Source organism: Dermacentor variabilis, chromosome 7, assembly GCF_050947875.1.
Source record: "Dermacentor variabilis isolate Ectoservices chromosome 7, ASM5094787v1, whole genome shotgun sequence".
Classification (NCBI taxonomy): Eukaryota; Metazoa; Arthropoda; class Arachnida; order Ixodida; family Ixodidae; genus Dermacentor; species Dermacentor variabilis.
Genome location: NC_134574.1, coordinates 146,295,579 through 146,319,616, shown reverse-complemented (window position 1 = coordinate 146,319,616; position 24,038 = coordinate 146,295,579). Strand labels below are relative to the sequence as shown.

The 24,038-nt window shown below is 49.0% G+C and overlaps 2 protein-coding genes across 3 annotated transcripts in view; one reads left to right on the top strand and one right to left on the bottom strand.

The window, feature by feature from the left end:
* The window catches only part of LOC142588110 (uncharacterized), a 40,490-nt gene extending 30,796 nt beyond the window's left edge, over positions 1-9,694 (top strand). Inside the window, exons 11-12 of one of the 2 annotated variants that reach the window (XM_075699587.1) lie at positions 1,857-7,748; positions 8,158-9,694. In XM_075699587.1, coding sequence (XP_075555702.1) covers positions 1,857-7,748; positions 8,158-9,325 — 7,060 coding nt within the window. In that variant the 3' untranslated portion in view covers positions 9,326-9,694. Of the gene's footprint in view, positions 1-1,856; positions 7,749-8,154 lie in introns of both variants that reach the window. The other variant, XM_075699586.1, reaches the window with a different exon arrangement.
* Positions 9,695-18,869: 9,175 nt separating this feature from the next.
* LOC142588109 (serine/threonine-protein phosphatase 2A activator-like) lies at positions 18,870-21,298 on the bottom strand. Its single transcript, XM_075699585.1, has 2 exons — positions 20,660-21,298; positions 18,870-19,356 (listed from the first exon to the last, which is right to left on the bottom strand). Exons 1-2 carry the CDS (start codon positions 21,178-21,180, stop codon positions 18,951-18,953), a joined length of 927 nt encoding a protein of 308 aa, XP_075555700.1. The 5' UTR covers positions 21,181-21,298; the 3' UTR covers positions 18,870-18,950.
* Between the last annotated feature and the right edge of the window lie 2,740 nt (positions 21,299-24,038).

Sequence of the window (24,038 nt, the reverse complement as noted above, 5' to 3'; positions counted from 1 at the left end):
CTCCTGGGTTGTGGTTGGTCATCTACAGGTCATCTTCAAGCTGTGCAGGTGCTTTTACAAGCCCTGCTGTACGCTAGCAGTTGCTAGTCGTGGACGCCTTCAAGCTCCGCCAAGCTTGTGCGAGCATTTCTGCTGCCTGACGAATATTGATTGCAGTCGGCTGCTTTAGGCGGATGTTGATAATCAACCACTGCACAAGGCCTTACGAAATTCTGCTTTCACACTCTTTATAATGCCCTGGTCTAGGGGTTGCAGCAAGGACGTGTTGGTTGCCGGCAGAAACTCGAGTGAACGTGTGTCAAGCGAACATTCACAACCTGAGCAGAGCAGTTGTTGACAACCACTGTAATTCTTCGGTCATCCTTCCTCATTTGGTCATCGAGTTTGATGAGCCACTCAGAAAAGTTCTCTGGTCATCCAGGATCGTATGATTGCGCGGCAGTCGTACGGTAACGACATGTTTTTCATGCAGCGAGGCTTCGCGTACTTGCCAATGACGAGCGATTTAATTTTCTTCATGCCTGTTGCATGCAGTAGAGCAGGACTGTCACGCAAGATGCGACTTCTTCCCTCCTCTGCACTGCTGCGCTTTGAAGTGCATCGTCTGGTCTGGCAGGAGCTGATAAAAACATGCAGTTCCGTCCGCGTGAAAAATATCTTCAGAGTACGATTCAGCCACGTCTAGAAAATTATCATTGTGCCAGGAATCTGCGCCTTCTCTGTCAGCAACCTTTTCCTCGCCCGAGACTGCCTGCCAAGTTACTCCATTCCTTTGGCGGAAACGAAGCCAACACGTACTGGCGTCGAACCCAGTTACTTCAAGTGCATCGGCAAATTCGCGGGCTTTTTTTTGGAGCATTGGGCCAGACATGGGAACGTTTTGCAGTCTGGCATCTTTAAACCACGTGAGAACAGCTTGGTCCACATTTTGAAAGTTTCCCACTCACGGCCATTTCCTTGTTGGAGCGAGTTGCGATTCCCGGTGAAGCTTGACGATCTTGTCTCGGTCTTTCAAAATCTTTGCGACAGCCGATGGGGCAATTCCACACTGTCTGCACACGTCGATTTACTTTTTCCCTGCGTCGATTTCGTGCAATACGTCCTACAGTGAAAACTGCTTTCGCTTCTTGACGCCATCACTAGCCACATTCATTGTTGGATCTCGCGCGAACATCGCCAAACCTTTGTTGTGAAGTTCTTGGGGAAGTTTGGGGTGAAGCAGTTGGCACTCAACATGGTGATGATGATAGCAACTGCGACATGGTGATGATAATAGCTACTGCACTTGCGGTTTCTGTTTCATGCGAGAGTTGCGGCGCTGTTACTTTTACCGAATTCGTAATACTGATGTTCTTCTGCTATAAAGGGGAAAATAAACTATGTGCGTTATTCTGAAGTATGCGCTGTATTGAAATTTGTACTTCTGAAATATTTTTACATTGAATATATAGCCAATCTGGCGGGGATTTCTAAAATATTCGATAATGTGAAGTTCATAGTAACGAGATTTGACTGTATACTTTTCGTATAGCTGTCTACTAATGGGCTATCGCAATTGATGCTACGCCTTTCAGGCAAAACTTCAACTTTTCTTTATTTATCAACTTCAGTGCATTGGGAGTAAATCTTTGTTTTTCCAAATGTGAGAAAGTTTCTGTATGAAAGAAGGAGGTGCGTGGTGCTGTAAGATACGTTTCTTTTGTTAGGTCAGGGAAAATGGATACGTGTTACAATTGAGGGCGTGTTAGAATCGAGTAAACATGGTAATCCTTCAAATCATGATGCATTCTGTTTGCAGTTTTTGTTGCTGCAATTTATTAAAGTAACCTTTTCTCTCTTTATTTTGTATTTTGCAGTGCAAATGTGGCCCAAGAGAGCAGGAGTTGCAAAAAGGAAGCCACTTCATCTGAGCCCATAGCAAAGCCTGTCGAACATCTGGCACCTGTCGTCGAGGTGCCCCCATCGAAGCCCACCATTAAAGCAAGTGGCTTGAGCATCGCAGATCCAAAAGTACAAAGCAAAATCGACACTTCGTGTCCCAAAAGAACAACCGACCCTGCATTTGTGGCAGGCATGAGCAAAGTGAGTAAGGTGACGAAGACCACGACAACGGCAAGCGTAACAGCGCAAGCATGCAGCGTTCAACAAGTACCTGACGTCCCGGGAACCTCCTCAAGCAAAATTTGCTCTCCTGCAACGACAACCTCGGCTGCTTCAACTTCGAAAGGACCAAGCACGGCTGAGGCTGCAAATCTAGGTGCTGCGATAACAGTCCCGGCTTCTCTCATCAAGCCAGAGAACGCTGCCGTGCCCAGCAAGTCGGCAGTCGCCAATGTGGAGGCCAAAGCTGTTGCACCAGACGAGCCTGCGTCATGCCTACTAGCGAAAGTACCTGCAAGCTTCGCAAAAAGCGCAGCAGTTGAGAATGTGCACAGTCAAGATGCAGCACCGCACCCTGGCACTGTTACCCCAGCAACATGTCAGGATGCTGGTGGCAAACCTGACCGCATTTGTGGGCCTACTTTGACGTTCAAAGCAAACCTTGTTGCTGACAGTGGTTCGAGTGCTAGAACGGCAGGGTTTGTCATGAAGTGCCAGCCCAAGGTAGCAACTCCCACGTTGAATGGCATCGACAAAGGGCTTGCGAGTGGTTTGATGAAAAGTGCAATCTGTTCAAGTGACGTCACATCTGACCAAGTAACAAAGAAAGGCACCCTAATTGAAGATGTAGGCACGATATCAGAGAGCAACGTTTTAACAAAGTCTCCGCCCTTGTTAGTGGAGGACAAAAAGGTTGAAGAGAAGATGCCCGAGACGAAAGAACTTCAGACGTGTATCAGCCGTGCGGCACACAAGGCGGAAGAGAAAATGAATGCGATAAAAGCAGCCGCCGCTTTGGTGAAGGAGAGCAGTCCGTCTGAGAAGGACTGTAAAGAATCCTCCGGAGGACTTTCGGTAACGCTGAGGCCGAACAGGATTTCCGGAAGAAGCCACAGCGAAGACTCTGCTGATAAGCGTCCTCAGAAGACCAGTCAGGGGGACTCGTCATCGAAAAGCGATTCACCTGCTTTGAAACCTCCTTGCCGGTCCGCCACTCCACCATTGCCTGTGATCCCGTCGTACCTCACTTTGAGCAAGTCACATCCATCGCTCTTTCACATGTCGCCGCGGAAGCGAGGCCGACCCAAGCTTGCAACTGTGAACAGTTTGAATGAAGAAATAGAGAGGGCCCACATGATGGCCCGTGGTGAGATCGCCGTCGTCACAGCCACCGAGATGCCTGTGGCCCGCATTGAGACGACCGCTGCTCCAGCTGCTGAGAAACCTAAGCCAGTCATTCCGGTCATCACGAGCCTCAAGATCAAGCCCATTCCTCCCCCGCCCCCACAGCAGCCTGAAGCTGCGACGCTGCAGTCGCCAACTGCAGCGGAAGCACCAAAAGATACCCAGCTGAGGCCGCGATCCAAGAGCCAGGGAGACATCTCTGAAGAGAAGTCGTCTGATGCTGAAGACTCGATCGGGCGCCGTAAGAGCAGACGCAAGCGCCCACCTGCAGAGCAGCTGAAGACAATGGTGACTCAACTGAAGGAGTTGAACGTAGAGAAAGGACACGTAGCAACGCAGGAGCCTCTTCGGAGCCTTCCAGGTGGGGGCACTCCGGGCCGGCCCAGGCCTGAGCAGGGACAAGAGAAGATCACACTGCGAGTGACTCGCGATGAGAAGTGCAACCTGAAGGTGGAGAAGCAGCTGCGTCCTGCGGTCGTCTCCGAGACGCTCCACGACTCTGGCTTCTGCGAAGACGTCGTGGCAGACTCGTTGGCTTCTTCTCCCGTTCCCGACCCCAAACCGAAAGGCGAGACCGTTGCAGTGACCAGGACCATGCACCAGGTGCCAGTGCCCCGGAACATTGTCTCAAGCACCACCAGCAAGGGACTCGAACACATTGGGGCCACGCGCCACCTGCAGCATGGTACAAAAAGGGATTTGCGCAAGAGCAAGAGGAAGTCTGTCGAAGATTGGGTCAATGAGCAGAGCAAGTGGGTCCGGACACATGAAGTGGAAGCCGCAACGCAGCAGGACGTTATGCCAACCAATACAAAGCCATCTAGGAGTGGGGAAGATACCATGTTGAGTCCGGCTGCATCTTCAGAGTCTAAAGAAACGTCCACCAAGGTACAGCGGAGAGGTCGCAAGCGAGCAAATCCTGTTAAGATCACCAAGCCAGCACCCATGGTCGATGCTCAACAGGAGAAGCTTGTAAGCTGCCCTGCTCGGGTTTCAAGCTCTTCTGCCGAGGCTGCCGCCCCTTCTTCTGCGTTGCCCGCAGTCAACAAGGAATCAGGCTCAGAAGCAGGGTGCAAGGGCAGCACTCACAGTCCTAGAAACAGCGGCAGCAAAAGCAGACAGGAGCCGGAGCACCCAAAGAAGTCCCCGGAACTTGTCATCCCACGGTACATTCCCAATGCGGCTACCAGTGTGCCGTTGACGGTCACGCACGCCCGGAACAAGCGCTTAAGAGAGTCGAGACAGGAAGTGACAGCCGCCTCCGGCCTCGACCTCTCGTCATCCAGATCCACTCCAGGTGCAGCAGGCGAGTCACCCGAGAAGGATTCCGAGAAGAGCAAATTCTTCAAGGAAGCACTAAATCTTTCAATGAAGGAAGCTGAGGCACCCGCTGCATCTTGCAAGGACACCTGCACGGCAAGCATGCTACCACCAAAGCATCTGGAAGAGATTGCAGGAGCACCGATTCGGGACTCGCACAATTCACTGCCACCAGCATCATCAGCTGTGGAAAGCAAAACGGTCACAAAATCTCTTGAGCAGTCACCCCCAAATCACGGAACTACATCGCAGTTGAGCATCATTCATCAAGTTGTTGAAAAGATAGCATCTCGGAATTCTTGTAAGGTGCCAAAGGTTCCGCAAGATGTCGATAAAGGCAAGGCAGCTACAAAGGGAGAGAATCAAACAAACTGTCATGATGGAAAGTGCAATCCACGGCAAGAAGTGTCGCAAACTTCGCTAAGCCACTCCCCAGGCCAGCCAGGCTCTTTAGATAACAGGCAAGGTGCCAGATCTGCAAAAAATGATGCACTGGCATCATCTTTGGACGTGGCTGTTGGAGCAAAGGCAGGTTCGTGCACTGTCGCAGGTGCAGCGGTGCTGCCATCAAAGCAGTCGCCAAAGTCGACGGAAGCACAGACCTTGGACAGTGCATCGCCAAGCAGCACGGTTGGGTCGGAGATCATGCCGCGGATAAATGAGACGGGTGTTTTTCGCCTTGAGTTTCCAGCCGCTGAACTTTCAGTTCCATCCGAGTCGAGAAGTCCCAAGGAGAAGTCTTCTGTCAATCCGTCAAGCAACTCTGCAGAACAACTCCAGAGTCATGGCACCTCGTCGTTTGTGGGAAAAGAAATGTCTGAAAGTGTTCGAAACATAGTGCTTGTTCAGGAGACCATGATGGAGCTTCGACAGGGGTCATCGCGAGCAGGATCTTGCGGCTTGATGGAGGCCAGGGCAAAAGACAACACTTTGGCAGCCGAGAAGTTGTCCCGAACTAGCCCCATTCCTTCTAAACAGGAAAGCCCTGCGCTAGAAAACTGTCTGGCTCTAAGCATTAAAAAAGAGCTTTCAGGCAGCAGGAACAATATCTTCGGTTCGTCCAGCATGCATTCCAGGCCCCAGCCGACCTTACAGTTGCCAGTAGGTGATGTGAAGACAGTACGGGAAATCTGTGTTACGGCACCTGCTGCTACATCTGCAAGCAAAGTGTTCTCAGGGAGCTCCACGTCTTGCGTACGATCAAAATCCGCTGAACTGTTAGTGAAGGCATCACCACCAGCAAATTGCTTGTCGCCAATATTAGAGGGCACACCCATTCCAAAAATGCCTGCAGGAGCTGTCATCATGGAACGAGAAAAATTTGATCCTTCAAAATTACAGAGTAGCCCCATGAGGAGTCCACGAAGTCCTGTCAGGTCTCCTCTTGGATTAGAACTCAAAGGCCCGAGTCCGATGGGACATGGCAGTATTAGCAGCTCTGCCTTGCAGAATGCACCGAGCCCCATCAAATCCCCAGTGCTGATGGAAGTCAAAAGTGCAAGTCCAACAAGCCATAATCCAGTGGGCCCCTGCGGTGTCTCCACCGTGCAAAGTGCACCAAGGCCAGCAAGGTCTCCGGTGTCTTTAGATGCAAGGGGTGCTAATCCAACGAGCCACTACATCCCTGGCGGTCCTGTCAGGACAACGGACTTGAAAGTTGGCAAACTTCAGCAAGACAAGGGCTTGTGGCGGCCCATAGACATCTGCACGCCAAGGCAGCTAACGCAAGCCGCCCTTAAAAAAATAGCAGCCAACAAGAGCATCTCCATAGGGCAAGTGAAAGACATGAGGTCACAGGTGCCATGTAGAAACCGGCAGGGAGTTGTGCTGGACATTCCACAGGCACCTCGGTCTCTGTCGATCAGCATCGTCACGTGCAGTGCAGGGATGAAGGAAGGCTACCTCCAGCCAGCAAACCAGGCAGTACAGCCCTCACAGCCCCTCGAATGTTCGAGCATGTCTCGTCAGTTGAGCAACAGCAAGCAGGCAGATTTTCTCGTAAAAGAAGTACGGCCGCCACCACACTGCCTGGACACAAGTGTAGACAACCAGCTCCTCGGCTGCAGCACACTGTTATCACGCACACATCCCGAGTTGTCCGTAACATCGAGGAGCGATTTCAAAAGTGGTATTCACATCCCTGCTTCTCTGAGTGCCTATGCAAGCACACAACAGAAGAGCAGTTTATCACCTCCCCTCTGCAAGTCAACAACGCGGACTCCTCCATCAGAGGAGCAGCTGTCACCCCGGCTGAACGTGGAATTGGAGCAACCACGCGTATCCCCGAGACCTTCAGACAGGGTGCAGCGACGCACGTTGGCCAAGGACGTCTGCCAACCGGAAGGGCATCGAATCAGTTCTTCCAACGAAGTGCAGGTGAGCAAACCTAGTGCCCGCAAGGAGTCCGGCATGCCCAGTCCCAGAGCGAGTGAAAACATGTACAGGACAACGGTGGCCGAAATCGACCTTTTTACAACGCTAAGCATCATCGAGACCATGAAAGGGAAGGCCACCGTGCATGACATCATAGATGAGTACATCACCAACATTGGCAGCTTCTTCAGCATTATGGAGTTGCTTCCAGCAGAAGGCAGGCATGCTGCGGAGTTCATGTGTTCCCTGAAGGAAAAGGGTCTGCTGAAAGTCACAGCATTGCTCAAAAAGGTCACCACCAACTTGTCTTCTGGCCAGCTATCGCGCGCGCTTGCCGTCGAGGCTTTGGTGCAGAGGTGCTTACAGCGGTGCCGCCGCGGCCATCGCGGAGACTCGCCTCCAATGTCGACGTCGGAGGAAGAAGTTGTCACGTCGTCTGAATGGGGCACCTCATGCACGGGCTCTGCATTATATGAGCAGAATGTTGTAGATGTGAAGGATGAACCAGCTGCACTTGTTGTTCCGGAACTGGATTTCGCATTCACTGTCGTTCCTTTCCTGGAGGTGCGCTTCAGGCATGCAGAGCTGAAAAGAAAAGCTCTGAAGCGCCTGAAGCATGGCTTGAGGCTTAGGGACTTGGTAGGGCTGAGGAGGAAGCATGTGTCATCAGTAATTCTGCCTGACCAAGTGGAACCCAACAGGAGGTTTCTTCCCAGGAGATCCGGAGGCTGCTTTGCCAACTTTCCAGTGCTTGGGAGGGTCCAAAAGTGGTGAGTGTTTCATTTGGTGATAGTTTTTACTTATACCTGTAAAAGTGGCAGTCAGTAAGGACTATGTTATGACATACTGCTTGTATGGCATTGCATATTTTTACCTTATCAATTTTTATGGTGCACGATGACCATGCTGTAGCTTGAGGAAGGCATACTTTTGTGTGTTTACTGAGTGAAACGGAAGCACAGTGGTAGGTATTTTGTCTATAGTGGTTGTGATCATTGCTGCAGCATAAAACAGTTGTGAATTGCCTGATAGGTAACGTCATAATCGGCATAAATTTTTAGCTGCACAGAAATACTCGCATGTTAGCCTTTTCCAGTCTCTGACTGAGAATGTGCTGCATGCAAATTGCAAAGGCTTACTGTGTATATTTTCTTTCTGTCTCCTTGTTCTATATAGCAGTAACCTGCCACAGCCCACTGCTTCTCTTGACCAGCCAACCAAAAGCCTAGCCAGGTTTCTTCCTACAGCAAGTCTTGGGCTTCCTCAAAGCACTGTGATTGTGGATGCACTTTCTTCGTTGTTGACTGGACGCTCGCCCAATCTAGTCAACCACAGAGTTCCCCGGAATGGACAGTGTTGTTCTCTCGTGTCAGAGCAGTCTATGACGGCAGCTACCAAGGCTTCGTCATCGGCAGTGCAAGCCTACCGAGAGCCTGGTGCTGCCAGGAGTGTTGATAACATATTGTCTGCATTATCTCGGTTCTTGTCTGGCCAACCGGACTGTGTCTCATCGTATGTGCCCCAAGTGGCCTCGCATTTCGGTAGTGGTGGGCTCGTTCCTTCCACTCGTCATCGGCAGTTAAGGGTAGGGGAGCACGCATCATGCAACCTGCTACTTGTCGAAGCTACCGCTGAACGTTCACTAGTCATCTCATCGCCGCAGTCAAATAGCAAGCTTGTGATTGGGCCCGATTTCGACAGGCAGCTTCTGTCGAGGTTGCTCGACGGACTGCAGTTTATGATACCAAAGACGCAAGGCGCCAGTTCCTGGTTGAACAGCGTCATGCACAGGGCGGCGGTGGGCGGCCACAAAAGAAGATGCATGCTGACAAACTGCATTGACGCACCTGACGATAGATGGCCTGCGATGGAGGCACTTGGGGCCTCTTCCTGCAAGGCCATCCCATCGGTCAAATCGGAGCTGGTCGCCAGGCCGGAGCCGTTGACCAGGCCAGAGCTATCAGCCAAGTCACAGCTGTTGGTCAAGCCTACGGTCACAGTGTCCAGGGGGCTTCTGGAGAAGCGAAGAGCACTGACTACTGGCATCTGTGAGGTCTCCCCTGTACAGAAGAGAAGGCGCTTAGCTGGCGCCGCCGTACCCGGTGTCGCAGAGGTGTGCTCTGCAACTGTGCAGCGGCGACGCATTGTCAATGCACACCTGCCAAGAAAGGAAGTGGTTGAAGTCGTTCCTAAAGACTGCGTAGTTGTGCTGCACAGGTTGGAGTTGCGTGATGTCGAGGAGACGTTGCTTAAAAGGAAGAGGTGTCGGAGCGGCGGCGGCACCCAGCCCAAGAAGAAACCAAAGTTGTCTCTGTTTCCGAAAGCCCCGTCAAGTGTCCAGAGGTAGTGATGGCTGCTGCTGCTTATCACCTGTGAAGATGTGTTCTACCGTTTGTTTTTCCGCCTCCCCCAACGTCCCCCCCACATGTGTCGATTGTTTGTCTGTTGTAAAGAGAGCGTCTTTCCCCTCTGTGCACCTGTTTTATCGCAAGTGCGGTTTATTTTTCCCTGCAATTTGTTCTATCCCAGTGAGAGAGGCATTGGACGTTGTTTAGCCGTATAGCACACACACACAACTCTAATTTGTAGCTTATTTATGCAAGGAACTGTTTGTTTTTCCTTTGTTGTAAACGTGTAATATAATTGTTTCCTTCATGGCAAGGAGACGATGTATATAGTGTACGATAAATAAATTTTGTATAATTTAAGCAATCTATATCCTGCTTGTCTTGGCCAGTCATTGTTTCTGTGCAGAAGGCTTTTGGTTTCGCAGTTGTTCACAAAACGTCTTCACATTCGCACATTCACAGAGCTGGAATCTTAAGGGCAGAGGTGAATACAAATGATCTGCAAATCACTGATTTGCACCGCAAATGGTGTGTTGCACTGTGTCACATCACCGATTTGTGCCCACGGTCAGTGTAAGAAAGGGTTCCTCTTCGGCCCACAGTAACACATAGTTGCTGCCTTACGCAAACTTTGAAGTGCTGCAGGAGCGCTTTGATACGATCTGACAAATACGCCATAATGAACACTAAACTGTTTCAATTACACAGTTTCAGCATTTTGAACACACATTTGAACATTTGGGAAGTTGAGACGTAGCGTACAGTAAAACCTCCTAAATATGTAGTTAGTTGGTGGGGAACGTGCATCAGGTACATACTCACTGATGTACTAATTAACCGACAATGGCAAATGAGCGGCGGTAGACTTACGGCCCAAAAAATGTCCTAAATTTTTACTCACACACATGCAGAGTAGCTTTATTTGCGAGCGGGCACCGAGAAATTTGTGATTTTCACTTGCCAGTGGCGGCCACGCAATTTCAATCGAAACCTCAAGCTCAACAAGGCCACGAGTCAGTTTCTCCATCAGGCCCCACTTCTTGGCGAATGCCCTCATGACGGTCTAAGCACTAGCCATGTCGGATATGGAAGGGCCATCAATCGCGTCGTCATCCATGACGACGACGTGGAATCACTAGGAGCTATGGGAGCAAGAAACGCATAATGGCTACCATGTTTTGATTTTTGAGGTCACTATCAGTGGCGACTGCAGTCTGTAAAAAATCCATATGCTACAATTTCTCTATGGTTTGCGCACGCAACATTTCACCGATTCCATGCTCGTATGCACCGAAAAATTAAGTAAATACAATGCAGTAACCGTTTGGTATGCGTTAAGCGACTACGGCTGAAATCAAAAGGTCACCCAATACATCGGGTTCAATGGCGACAAGGCGGAGGATTCAACGGAACTATATTTAAACTGGAATTACCTATTAAATGGGTACGGATTAGTGACTATCTGTATTAAGTGAACCAGAAAATTTTAGGTTGTTCACATTCATGTTACTATTTAGAGAATACTAGTGACGTAAATGTCAACAGCAGCACTGGTGGCTCCATATAACAATGTTGAGTTCACCCAGAGCACACAAAACTATTACATGAAGTTCAAACGACTTGACTATCGTGGCTGCTTAGTGGCTAGGCATTACACTGCTGCATTCCAGATGATGGGTTCGATCTATGCTTCAGTGGCTGCATTCAATACGGAGGGAATGTGAAATCATTCATGTATTGTGTATAGGTTCCCATTGAAGAATGCCAGGTGGTCAGAATAAATCCGGGGTCTTCCACTAACGATGTGCCTCATATTTAGATCATGGTTCTTGCACAGAATCCCAGAATTTTGTAGTTCAAAACATGGGATTTATTTACGCAGCTTCAGCACAAGTGAGTGCTAAAGTGCTTATAACGCTATTATTGCAACGACAGGCCATGAGGTATTCTGCTCTTGGTATATGCTTCCAGCGAGAACAGCATGAAACAAACTTTTGTAGTGCTTTGTGGTTGGACTACTACAAAATGCTGCTACCAGCACTGCCATCCATACTTACGGTTTCTCTCTATACGGACAGGCTAAGTAATAGCTTACTTATGTTCGTCGTTGTGCTACTCCAATTTATAAATGAGCAGTGCTGGGGAACCTATATAAGTATCACAAGACAATTTGTTGGGCGAGTTAGTTCGCGGTACCGAACAATTAAAGGGAACGTGAAAGATAGTCAGGATGGGGAACAGTACGAGCTCTTGTTCTGTTCCTTGTGCGTCCCTTTTTGCACTTTTTCGATTTGTTCTGTAGCTGTGCAAGTAGTGTGGTCACAAATGTCTCGCTGCATGTTTTGTAGCGAACATCATCTACAGGGAAACTGCTTGATGTATTAGAACTTGCAAAGTATGCAAGTAAGGTCCCGTCAAATTGCGTACTTGTAGGCCTTGAGCTTCCATCCTGTGATGCACCATGTTGTGGTTGTGAATGCAGGCGGCGGGTGCTGCATATGACGCGGCGGGCGAGACCGCGTGAGCCCTAATTAAGCGATCTCCGATGCGCTCACAGTCTAAGTGCACCGATGGTCGATGGCTTCGTGTGCGCTATTAGCGGCGAGAATTTGGAGTGGTGCCCTCTCGCGAGTGACGTCACGACAAGGACGTCGCTCACTCCGGCTCGCTTGGCTGCAGCGCGCGCTCCTTCATGTATGCTTGGGCTATGCGTAGCTCGAGCCATGCTTATTGAAGGATATGTCGGCTTCTTTCTGCTGCCATGCATGAGCCACAGTTCCTTCTTGAAAAGCGCGTGAGTCGAGAAAATTTGCGGCTTGGATATCGCAAGCTATGTAGCGTTGAAGGGGTCTGCTGGTTTTGCAATGCATATATGCGTCGTGTCTGTCCATAAATCTTGCGAAAAAAGAATGTCTGCAAATTCAGCACGGTGTATGACGCTTCGCTGAACACTTGCCATTCCCTTAGTACTTAGCTATGAGGGACATTGCATTTTACACTGAAGAAAAAATCTTGGTATTTCGCGCCAACATGTTATCCATGTTAGAAAAACACTGCCAAGGAAGCTGTCTTCGTGATTCTGATTAGTCTCGCGGATTGTTCTAGTCAAATATGGCCAAATATGCGTAAATGAAAGAGTTAGGCGCGCATTTCGTATCAAAGAAGTTTGATGCTACCATGAATGGCTCATGGCTGCTAACACGACGGCACGTCATATGTAGAGTATTTACATATATAAATTCACACGTACCATTTTAGCAATCGCTTGAAAGAAAGGTTTCGTTGTTAAGATGGAGAGCCAATCGCAAGCGATTAAATGTTTCATGGTGGCCCTCAGTAGCCTTTATCGACAATATGGCACACGCCTCACGCGACGGCAGCATGCGACTGTCGTTATGGCGAGGCATGCATTGTTCGCGAAACCCATCAGTTCACTACAACTTCGAATTCAAACCATGAAGCAGTTTTTTACAGCGCCAATTGCAATGCCTAAAGTATACTCGAGGTACTACTGCGCAGCTTAGGCTGCCTAGAAAAGGAAAATCCAAGCACCTTCTGCCTCATCGTGTCTCAATCCAGCATTGTTTATGCAAACGAACTATTCGCTTCGTCAGTACATAAGAGAACCTCGCAAACTTTCATAATGACACCACAAGCCTTATATATTTCACCTGATTTTTTACCCTCCACCGGGGAATTATTTCTTCAGTATGTCCCATACTAGTAATGAATGACGCTTCGGCTTCTTTTTGGTTGCAGCCATACAGCCCCAAAAGGCACATTTAACTAAAAAATTTAGGCCAAGCAGCCTGTGTCAGTTTGCCAAACAGATTCGTCTTGTATATTCCTCATGCAACAAACACCACTACATTGCTCTAGTGAGTTGAACGTGTAGCACGGAAAAGGAAATATATATTGGTGCATTCCTCTTCGTATTTACAAACAGCTGTGAGCCTCAATTAGCTTTACTTCAAATTACCGCCACTTAAGCACGTGAAGAACCGCCCAATTTTGAGAAGCAGTTAAAGAAGCAAGTGGTGCTGGTGCGGTCTAAACTGCAGTGTTAAGTCCTCATGTTACCGCCGAGCGTTTCGGTGAAGAAATGCAAAAATTCTATATACCGTGAACTCGTCGTGAGCAAACCTGTTTTAGCGGATTAAAATCATGGTAATTGTTGTAGAATCCATAACTGGATTCTTATATGCTATGTTTTTGCGGTTGTCGATCCGCGCATGAAAAACCTGCAGTGTGCTGAAGACACCCCTTTTTCCGCCGGCTACACCCGGTGGGGGGGGGGGGGGTGACAAAAGACCTATGGGCCCCGGGTGCCAGACGACCTAGCTACGCCACTGCTGAACTGACTCAAGTTTTCAAATTGCTTTAGAAAATTCGTTAAGTGCGACGTACACGCGAGGCTGCAGACACGGCAGCCTAATTCGCATTGCAATTCGGACATGAGAGAAAACGTAATTCTGGTACGAGAAAACTCGTAGAAAAGCCTTAATAGGAAGTCTTAATATTCGCGTGTATGCCGAGAAGGGTCCTTATATAGGATAACCTTGGGACATCCGTGGTAGGATATCCTGAATAGGTCCATGCGCGATGTCCTTGGGACATCCGTAATATGCGATACCCTAAGCTGGACGTCCAGCAGATGTCCTATTGGTATCCGAAATGGTACGTGAACGTAGGGACATGATTTGGGTGCTCTGCGGACGAAGTGTTTTCACTGTGGAGAAATCGTTTTAATACGTTCGCATTCTTTCGCTAGTTCACGGGCTTTAGGGGGGCTATCGATCTATGTTTGCATCTAACCGTTTTTTCCTGCCTACCTGGGTTACTGGGTAGTCCGTGGTCGAATGGTTAGCGCATCGGGCTACTGTATACTGAGGTAACGGGGCTCGAAACCAACCATCGGATCAACTTGGGTTATTGAGTGTGTGCCAGTGTGTATACATACGTGCCCACCTTCAACGGGCCTCTTTTACGCCGGATGGGTCACTGTAGATGCGGGACGATGGGTAGGCACACCGCTGTTCGAAGAAACTCTTTGACGCCGATTTGAAGCGCTGTGTACGTACCAGTAGGTTTGTGCCGGGAGCACTAGGCATGTTCCACTCGGTTTGTGCCGGATTTCCATGAACCTGTCTGACGCTAGCTTGGGGTCACCGGGTATGTGGCAGTAGACATATGCCGTCCTTGGGTCACTGGAAAAAGGTGACGTGAGAAGGCAAGGAAACGGCTGCTACTGTATACTAGACGCGACAGCGGTTGCAGGAAAACTAGATAAACTTAAGTCCAAGGTGCGGTACGGTACCTCTCTGCTGTTTCTGAAAAAAAAAATAAACCACGCAAATTTATCAAACGGACAAATGACGCAGGGCGTGCAGGCGCAAAGCTGCATTAAAATCACACTACGGAAGCGGTCGCACGTCAAATCAACACTTCTGTGTCCGCCGCGGTAGATCTGCGGCTATGGCATTGCTCGAGGTCCCTCTGGCTCGATCCCGACCGCGGCAGCTACATTTAAACGGTATCGAGCGAAATACAGATAAGCTCGTGCGCATAGCTTTAGGTGCACGTTAAAGAACGCCAAGGTGTTAAAAATTAATCCGGAGTCCGCCACTATACGGCGAGCCTCATAATCCGATTGTGGTATACGTATTGGCACGTACAGCCCTATAGTTCAATTGAAATTAACGCTTCTGCCACGATGCGATGTGCCACGTGAACAGTGACGTTGCTCAACCCTCTCAGAGGTTATGAACAATGGCGCACAGCAATGCCTCAAGCAAACGCGTTTCCCTGTGTGTTCTGTTTACTATGCAAAGAAACAGCGGTGGTTCACGCAAGCTATAACGTTTAACATGAACTCGCCACTCTAGTGTTGGACTAAACGTTGAAGAATTTAAACATACGCCACCAACATCAGCGCTAATTACCGTCAATAAAAGCAAACAACACAGAAAGCTTCGATTCCCACTGTGCGTGGGATCCACATAATTTTTCTTTTTGCTTTCTTTTTAACGAGAAACACCATCATACCTATAGCGTGATCGCTGCACGACGTCTACAAATTTTGATCCGTGTCATGACGTCACAACAATGTCGATGCTGCGCGAAGTCCGGCATTCCGAGACGACGTCGTTACAAAGTTAAAATAGTTTGTTTCCATGCTGTTCGCAGGCATCTGGCCTGCGGACAGCATGGCTCACCCGCTGCTGCTGTTTGTGCAGGTTCTGCCGTGGATTTTGCATGCAACGCCCACCCCGGTATCAACGACCAACATCACCGTGATACAACCATTGATGCTTTGCGCGGGCCACGTTACAAGCAACAGCACATTCAAGGGATATCGACCACGAGGTGTGACGTCACCAGCAGCCGATCTACTTAAGGAACGACGCGACACCGACCAGATCAGAGGGCACGGCATCTGGCCTGCGGACAGCATGGCTCACCCGCTGCTGCTGTTTGTGCAGGTTCTGCCGTGGATTTTGCATGCAACGCCCACCCCGGTATCAACGACCAACATCACCGTGATACAACCATTGATGCTTTGCGCGGGCCACGTTACAAGCAACAGCACATTCAAGGGATATCGACCACGAGGTGTGACGTCACCAGCAGCCGATCTACTTAAGGAACGACGCGACACCGACCAGATCAGAGGGCACGGCATCTGGCCTGCGGACAGCATGGCTCACCCGCTGCTGCTGTTTGTGCAGGTTCTGCCGTGGATTTTGCATGCAACGCCCACCCCGGTATCAACGACCAACATCACCGTGATACAACCATTGATGCTTTGCGCGGGCCACGTTACAAGCAACAGCACATTCAAGGGATATCGACCACGAGGTGGTCAGTGTGTTGGTGCAGTGTATAGGCCGCCTGCCACTTCACCAGAGTTTTTGGATGACCTTAATATGTTCTTATGCACTCACTTGAACCGTACCACCAGACTAATAATGACCGGAGATTTTAATTTGCCGAGCATCAACTGGGACAGACTGATACCTGGGAACGTTGAAATTTCTAGTTCCGAAGCACTGCTGCAAATAATGTTTTCGCACAATCTTAAACAAATCGTGGAAGAAGACACGAGGGTAACACTCGAATCCCGGTCACTTTTGGACTTGGTGTTTCTCTCGGGCAGAGTGGGTGACTATACTGTGTCTGTTAAAGACGGGATATCTGACCATAAAATGGTTTCTGTGCACATTCCGGTCAGAACAAACACTCGTGGCCAACCCTTTGTACCTGTACAATTTAAGGATTATAGGCAGGCAGACGACACATCCATTCAAGATTTTCTAGAAATGTCATATAGTGAATTCGAACTTGCCTGCGATTGTGAACCAGTTGAAGATCTATGGCTACGTTTCAAGAATATCATAAAACATTGCGTTGACAGATTCATTCCAACTCGACAAAAGAAAATAAAACCACGTAACCCTTGGATTAATCGACCTATTATACACATCAAGCGCAAGATAAAGAGGCTGCGCAGGAGAAAAGACAGCTCAGCTGAGGTATCGAAATTACGAAAGAGTTTAAAAACGGCTCTGATGGAATCAAAAGAGCAATTTTTTAATAAAAAACTATGTAGCTTCGTTAAAACGGCACCTCGGAAGTTTTGGCTTTACCTTAGTGGCAACAAAGAGGAAATAAATAGAATTCAAATTAGTGACAACATAGTAACAGAAAAAACAAAAATAGCAGATCATTTCAATAACTTTTTCCAGTCTGTTTTTTCTAAACCAAGCAATGACGACTTTGACGCGTACCCGCCTTCCTCCCTCTCATGTTCGATGGAAGACCTGGTCGTGACTCAGGCCGGCGTGTTTAATCAATTGTTACTTTTGGATTCTAAAAAGGCTAGCGGGCCGGATGGGATTCCAACCCAGTTTTTAAAGCGATACGCTGAGTGGATATCATTTTTCTTGACAATAATCTTTACAAAGTCCCTACACACTAACTCGTTGCCACAAGATTGGCGGTGCGCAGTCGTAACACCTGTTTTTAAAAACGGCGACCGACTACTCGCAAATAATTATCGCCCAATTTCCCTGACAAGTATCAGCTGTAAACTATTAGAACATATCATAAGTAAACATATACTAACTTTCCTCGAGGATAACGCGTTCTTTTATCAGTATCAGCACGGATTCCGAAGAGGGCTATCTACCATAACACAGCTCATAGAAACGATACATGATTTTAGTTCAGCCATAGATGCCCAAGAACAAATAGATGTCATTTGCATAGATTTTGCAAAAGCATTTGACAAGGTTCCACACAGTAAATTACTTTTCAAGTTATACAGAGCAGGAATTAGCGAAACCATTCTTAAGTGGATTAAAGCCTATTTGAACAATCGCAGGCAGGTTGTGCATGTGGATGATTGTTTTTCTTCTACACTAGAAGTACTTTCTGGCGTTCCTCAAGGATCGGTTTTAGCTCCATTACTGTTCCTAATTTATATTAATGATATTAACGAGGTTACCGAATCTCCCGTAGAATTGAAGCTTTTTGCAGACGACTGTTTAATTTATTCTCGAATAACACAAGCTACCGACCAAATTAGAATAAACCGTGTCCTTCATTCCTTGCATCTTTGGTGCGAAAAATGGGACATGGAAATTAATTACACAAAATCAACTTTTACGCATATAACTAATAAGAAGACTGTGCAGCTATTTTCTTATAATATTGGAAAAAATAATCTAAAAAAAGTTGATACCTTCAAGTATCTAGGTGTTACAATTGCACATAATCTGCAGTGGCATAAACATATTAATAATGTGTGCTCGACAGCTTCCCAAAAACTTTACTTTCTGCGGAAGAAATTGGAACATGCAACAAAAGAAGTCAAGCTGATAGCTTACAAAACATTCATCCGCCCATCCTTGGAGTACGCTTGTGTTGTCTGGAGCCCGCACCAAAAAGTCCTAAAAGATAAACTGGAACGAATTCAAAGAATGGCCGCTCGTTTTATTTCGTCAAGATACAGAAGAAGGGAGTCAGTGACGGAAATGCTGAACTCATGTGGGCTCGAGTCACTTGAAAATCGAAGGAAAAAATCAAGACTAAAGCTTTTATTTCAAATAATTCAAGGGCACTTTAAGATTAAATCAAATAGATATATTCAACCTCCGGGAAAACGGAGCGCGAGAACAAACCACACACGATCCATCAAGCCTTACGAGTCACGTGTTGATGCTTTTCGTTTTTCTTTTTTTCCTGAGGTGATCGAAATTTGGAATGGTTTGCCTGCTGAAGTTGTCGAGCAATCGGACGTGCACAAGTTCGAACGTTCTATCGACATCTTTTGTCAGGAGCACCCAACTTGATGATTATGATATATGAATTTTGTATGTTGTACAAAATTGTACATTGTTGTACATTGTATTCCCTCCCTGTAACGACCCTCAAGCGAGGGTCAACAGTATCAATAAATAAATAAAATAAAAAAATTAATAATCGCCAACTGCGATCCTTTTAACGTTCCAAAAATCACGTCGTAAGCGCTTTTACAACGAATGTATGTATCAGCATACTGCTTTAATAAATGCGATATCGCGCGATAATCAAGAGGACAGCCTCTTATTTCGTCGGGTCCAGTTACCGGTGGGGGCAGAACGGAAGCAGTCTTCCGAACACCGCGTGCTGGACCACCGGAAACTTGCCCAGGACCTCGGCCTTGTACATCTTGATCAGGCCCGCGTTGATCTTGGCCCAGCTGGGGATGGCACTGATGTTCCACAGCTGGTTGGAGTGCTCGTGGAAAGGGCCGCTCTTCACCTTGCAGATGAACTCGATGCAGCCCATGAACATGTAGTCGCGCGAGCAGCTCTGCGCATAGCCGGGTGTCGGGAAGGACTTGGGCTGTATCGCGAGTTGACCGACCAGCTGAGCGCTGCCCCAGATGAACGGCAGGAACTGGTAGTCGTCGAGGCTCCAGGCGCCGTGGCTCCCGGCGGGCTCCATGCGGTACTCCAGCTGGAGGTGACGCACCAGCTCCAGGTACCTGAGCGAAAACGTAATTCCAAGAGGCGACTCAAGGGCGGTTGACACATCGAAGACGGAGAATGTCTTCCGGGGCGCGTTGGTGTGTGTATGCGGTTTGTCGTTCCACGTCTGTTGTTCGGGGAGGAAGAGACGCTCTCCCAGAAGACCTGTCTTTTCTTTCATTCGATAGCAACTGCTGTTGAGCCGCCCTATACTTCACCTACGCCACTTTACCCTGCTTTAGTGCCATCTATACTCTTACGCAGAGCCTTTTACTTATCAGTTACTTAACGTTCTCTTTAGAATCCACCTTCGGAATCGGCTCGCATTTGTAGACTTAATTCACTATCTTTGTGATCGGCCCACGCTTTTCCTTGAGTAAAACCACGCTTCCAGTTCCGGTTTCAGGAGCGCGCAATTTGAACTTTGAATTCGTTTCGGACTTTTTCGCTGATTATGCATTATGATCTGTACAAAGCTCTATGCTAACCTTGGTGTGTCTTTTTTCGTTCCAAGCGTCGTTTTGACGCCCTCTTGTCCAAAGTGCACTAGAAAGGCTCAAACCGGCTGATTTATCAGACGAAAGCGTTAGGTACCCAGATCCCACGAACCCCGAATGGATCTGGCTTAGCCAAAGAAGACGTTGACTTCTCTCCCCCATCTGCTCCTCCGAAAGAAATAAGACGCATACCTGTAATATATATTTGCTCTGAAACCATCTAGTACGTGTTACGACAACAGTAGACTGCCACAGGCGACACCGCGACACCTTCACAAGACCACTACCACGGAGCACCCGATTACTATTACTTTGCGAGGCGGGCACACCATTGTCCTCACGACCGCTATAGGCGTTTACAGCGCCGCTACATCGGCGGTGTCATCTCTGAACACGTCAGCGTCCTATCATTAGTTCCTAAGAAAATTAGGAAAACCTGCAGGAACAGATAACGCGACACAAAGCGCAGGGAGCGATTCCGCCTAGCGGAACAGCCTAGCCGAGGACATTGGCACTTGGGGCGCACGTGCGTAAACTCGACTCTTTCGCCGATGCGTTCTGTCATCGGCGCTGATTGGCTCTCCGGTAGGGCGATAATATTAAAAAAATTGCATGCCAGTCGCGTGCAATAAGAGCTGCAACACGGTGCCCGTAGTTTAAAGGGCCTCAAGACTAATTACCTAAAACTGCGCACTGGTACTTACGAAACCCAAAACTGCACACTGGTACTTATGAAACTCATTTCTCGTATGCTGAATCATAAGGAACGTTGGAAGTCACCCCCCCTCCCCCCCCTACACACACGTAAGCCAGTTATACCAACCTTTGGAATACGGCCAGGACTACGGCGTCAGAATCCTCTTCCACCCAGGCCCCGATCTTGAACAGGCAGCACAGGAACATGGCGAAGCTCATCTCGTGGCCCGTGCCGTAATCGATGCGCGTCGAGTTGCCGAAGCTGTCGTCGAAGTAAGGCACGAGCTCCACCAGGGCCGGCCGGCACCTGGCCGGCAGCGCGTCGCCCAGCAGCCGTCGACTCTCGTCGTTCACCTTGCGCAGCCACGTTCGGAAGGCCGTGTTGCCGAACCGCTGCGGCTGGCTGACGGGCGGCGTCTCTCGAACCCAGCGGTCCAGCGTGTCCAGCACGGACAGCAGGCCCGAGGTGACCTCGGAGACGTGGAAGGCGTCGGTGAGCTTCTTGCCCTTGACCCGTTCGTTGAGCGCCAGCACGAAGCCGACGTACTCGCCGTACGCTTCGCTCTCGGTCCAGCGCTTCATGTCGGCGGGCGACAGAACTTGCCGCTTGGGCTCCACGTACTCCGGCTCCTCGTCGCTCTCTGACATAGCGGCGCGGTCGATTGACGACGTGCCTACTAAACGGGCGCCTAAAGTGTCGTTGCTGTTGATTCGAAGTGTTCCAAGCACCGAAGTCTTCTAGGCGCGTGGGAATTATGGTGGTGATGATGATGATCGTAGCGGTGGTGATGCAGGCGCCACCCTTTGAAGAAGACGATCGCACGAGAGAGCACCGGGTCCAAAAAGAGAAAGACAAACAAACAGGAAAAAGAACAGACGAAGAAAAGATTAGCATGCTTATTACTGTTACTTAATTTTCGAACATACATACAAAAGTTGGAAAGCGAAAGCAAGGAGAAGGCTGGCAACAGCCACCAGAAGGAACACAGCGCCTGCCTATACGTTCGCTTCTTCGCGGGCTTCAGGAAGCGGACGACGGAAAGTAGAAATTAAAGGGAGCAAGGAAAGAGGAAATAAAGAACAAGAAGACATATAACAACATCCAAATTAATACAATGACAAAGAATAGCGTATGACAGTAGGAACAGAAAAAAGAAATATCACTGCCGTGTGGCGCTATTAAAGGAACGATAATAAAACGGAAGTCCGAGCTGTCGTCACTCAGTCAAAGAAATAATAATCGGCAGATCCTGCGCATATTTGGAAATCGGTTATAGGCCACGCTTTCTTCTACAGCGAAGTTGTTAAGGGCTACTTTCCCCACTATCGTGTTCGCGTGTAGAAAAAAAAAAGAAATCTCGAAGACAGTACAATACCGAGTGCCCCGCCGCGGAAGTCAAGGAGGCGTTAAGCACTCCACATACGTGGGCCGATCCCAAAGATAGTGCAATGCCGGGCCGACCCGCGGCGGAGGTGCAGTTCGTCATGAAGGGGTCCACATACACAGCTTCTTTGGTTAATCCCTCTTCACAGAATGGAAGGGCACATATTTTTTCTTTCTTTTTTCATGTTTACAGAAATCTATTCACTTCTTCACTTGTGTGTAGCTCAATGCTGCTCGCCCAATGTGCCCGACTCTTGGGCAATCCCTGTGAGTGGGTATGTGCCAAAGACATCAAAATCATCACCGTCATCATCCTCGCTCAATGCACGCTTCACCCCCCCCCCCCCATCCCCGGTCCTATTTTGTTCCGTTTACTTGTTTATTCGCGCTTGGCTGCTTTTGATGACTACTTCTTCACGTTCCCCTATCCGAGTTCTTCACTACGGCGTCTTGTTCTGCTTGTATATTGGGACATCTACCCAGTGGCACGTACCGATCCCGCAGGAAGTTTTTTTTTCTTTAAAAGGGCCCCTCACCAGGCCACATAGCAAATGTTCATTATACGCTGGAAATTGTTACGTGCCCTTTAGGGAGCGTTCTACCGCAAGAATTTTTTTCAGATTGATTCATTAATAGCCGAGATAGGAAGCTTTCAGTGCCGTGAACCCATGATTTCAGGAGGCGAGCGTCACCGTAAACACAGGCACTTTCTAAAGCCCCTTAAACTTCTTAAAGCAGTGCCACGCGTTGAAGAATGCCGCCTCCTCCTCGCGCGCCCTGGCCGAGGCCGACACAGCGTCGCTATTGGCCTAATAGCATCACGTGGGCCCTCGCGCCGTGCATCAGCGCCATTTTTGCTCGAGAAGCGTCTACGGAGTGGAGAGGAGCGCATGTTGGCGCCGTTGTTGGCGCCAGCAGTGTAGGCGGCGCCACGGTCGAGGAGGCAGCGTGAAAGAGAGAAGTAACGGGGAGGAGTGAAGGCGGAGGAGGAGAGTGTCGCTACTTTACAAAGTTTAAGGGGATTTAGCACTTTCTCCACTTGCCTCCCATCTTGGCTCCGCTAGCGAAATTCCTTCCCTGCATCCTCTCATACCGGAGCTGGAGGACCGCGTGAAGCATACGTTGCGGGCACCGCCTTCTCTTTTTCTTTTTCTCTCTCGCTTTTTTTTTTACTGCGCGGCGCACTTTCGCTGACGGCCTCGCGCGCGAGCTGTTGCGTTTGGCTTCTTTGTCGCAGCATACGATTTTGCGCGCTGTACACGAGGGCATCTGACTAGCGGTGTCAGTCAGTGCTATACACGAACACTGAGGTAGACGCAAGCGGATCGCAGAGCATGATCGCGTGCTGAAACTCGGTAGAAAATGGCATAGTTTCGCTTATGCGAGCACGCGACTGCACGGCATTGGAACAAGCAGACGAAGTGGAAGTACTTCTCTCTTACTACGGTACGAAGTAAAACAAGGTCACGCAGACATTCCGCTTGTAGGTTTTATTATTTATCTAAACTTGAATTCGTCTACTGAAGCTCTCGATTCCTCGGGGACGTGCTCACTTCAAGCTCCCGAGAACGTCCAGCAATTTCACAGTTTCCAGCACCGGAATCTCGTCATCTTCGTACCAGAAGTCAACCCACATCTTCAGATAGAGTGGAACGTGAAAAGTGACCTTCACTCTCCGTTACCATGGAACGCTGAAGTGTTCTGTGCCTTAGCCGTTGGCCTCGCCATGCTAACCCTAGCTGCACGAGACCGAGCGCTCGTGCATGTGCGCTACCCGCCTCGAGCGCCGCTGGCACGCGCCCAGCATGATGGAAACGCAAGAGACAGAAGCAAGCCCCGACCAAGGCTGGCAAACCGTTAGAGACACTAGTCGGCGTCTTCAAGAGCTCATCACCGTAACGTCGAGTCACCGACGGTACCGCATTATAAGAACCCCGCGCAAGACTGTGTTGGACCCATTGTTGTGCACATAGCCGGCTTGACAACTACGGAAAATAAAGGCATCTGCGCGAAGGTGAGGACTGTCCAAAACCTAATAGCAGTTTACAGCTACTGCCCAACAGCAATAGAGAAGCTTCTTCTTCTCATACGGCAAGTTTCGATAATGGGAACACAATACCCG

Bases quoted from the DNA above. Each gene is read 5' to 3' on its own strand.
- LOC142588109 (XM_075699585.1), bottom strand. From the start codon at position 21,180: ATGTCAGAGAGCGACGAGGAGCCGGAGTACGTGGAGCCCAAGCGGCAA. The intron at 19,357-20,659 runs GTTGGTATAACT...GTTTTCGCTCAG, and splicing joins GTCCTGGCCGTATTCCAAAG to GTACCTGGAGCTGGTGCGTC.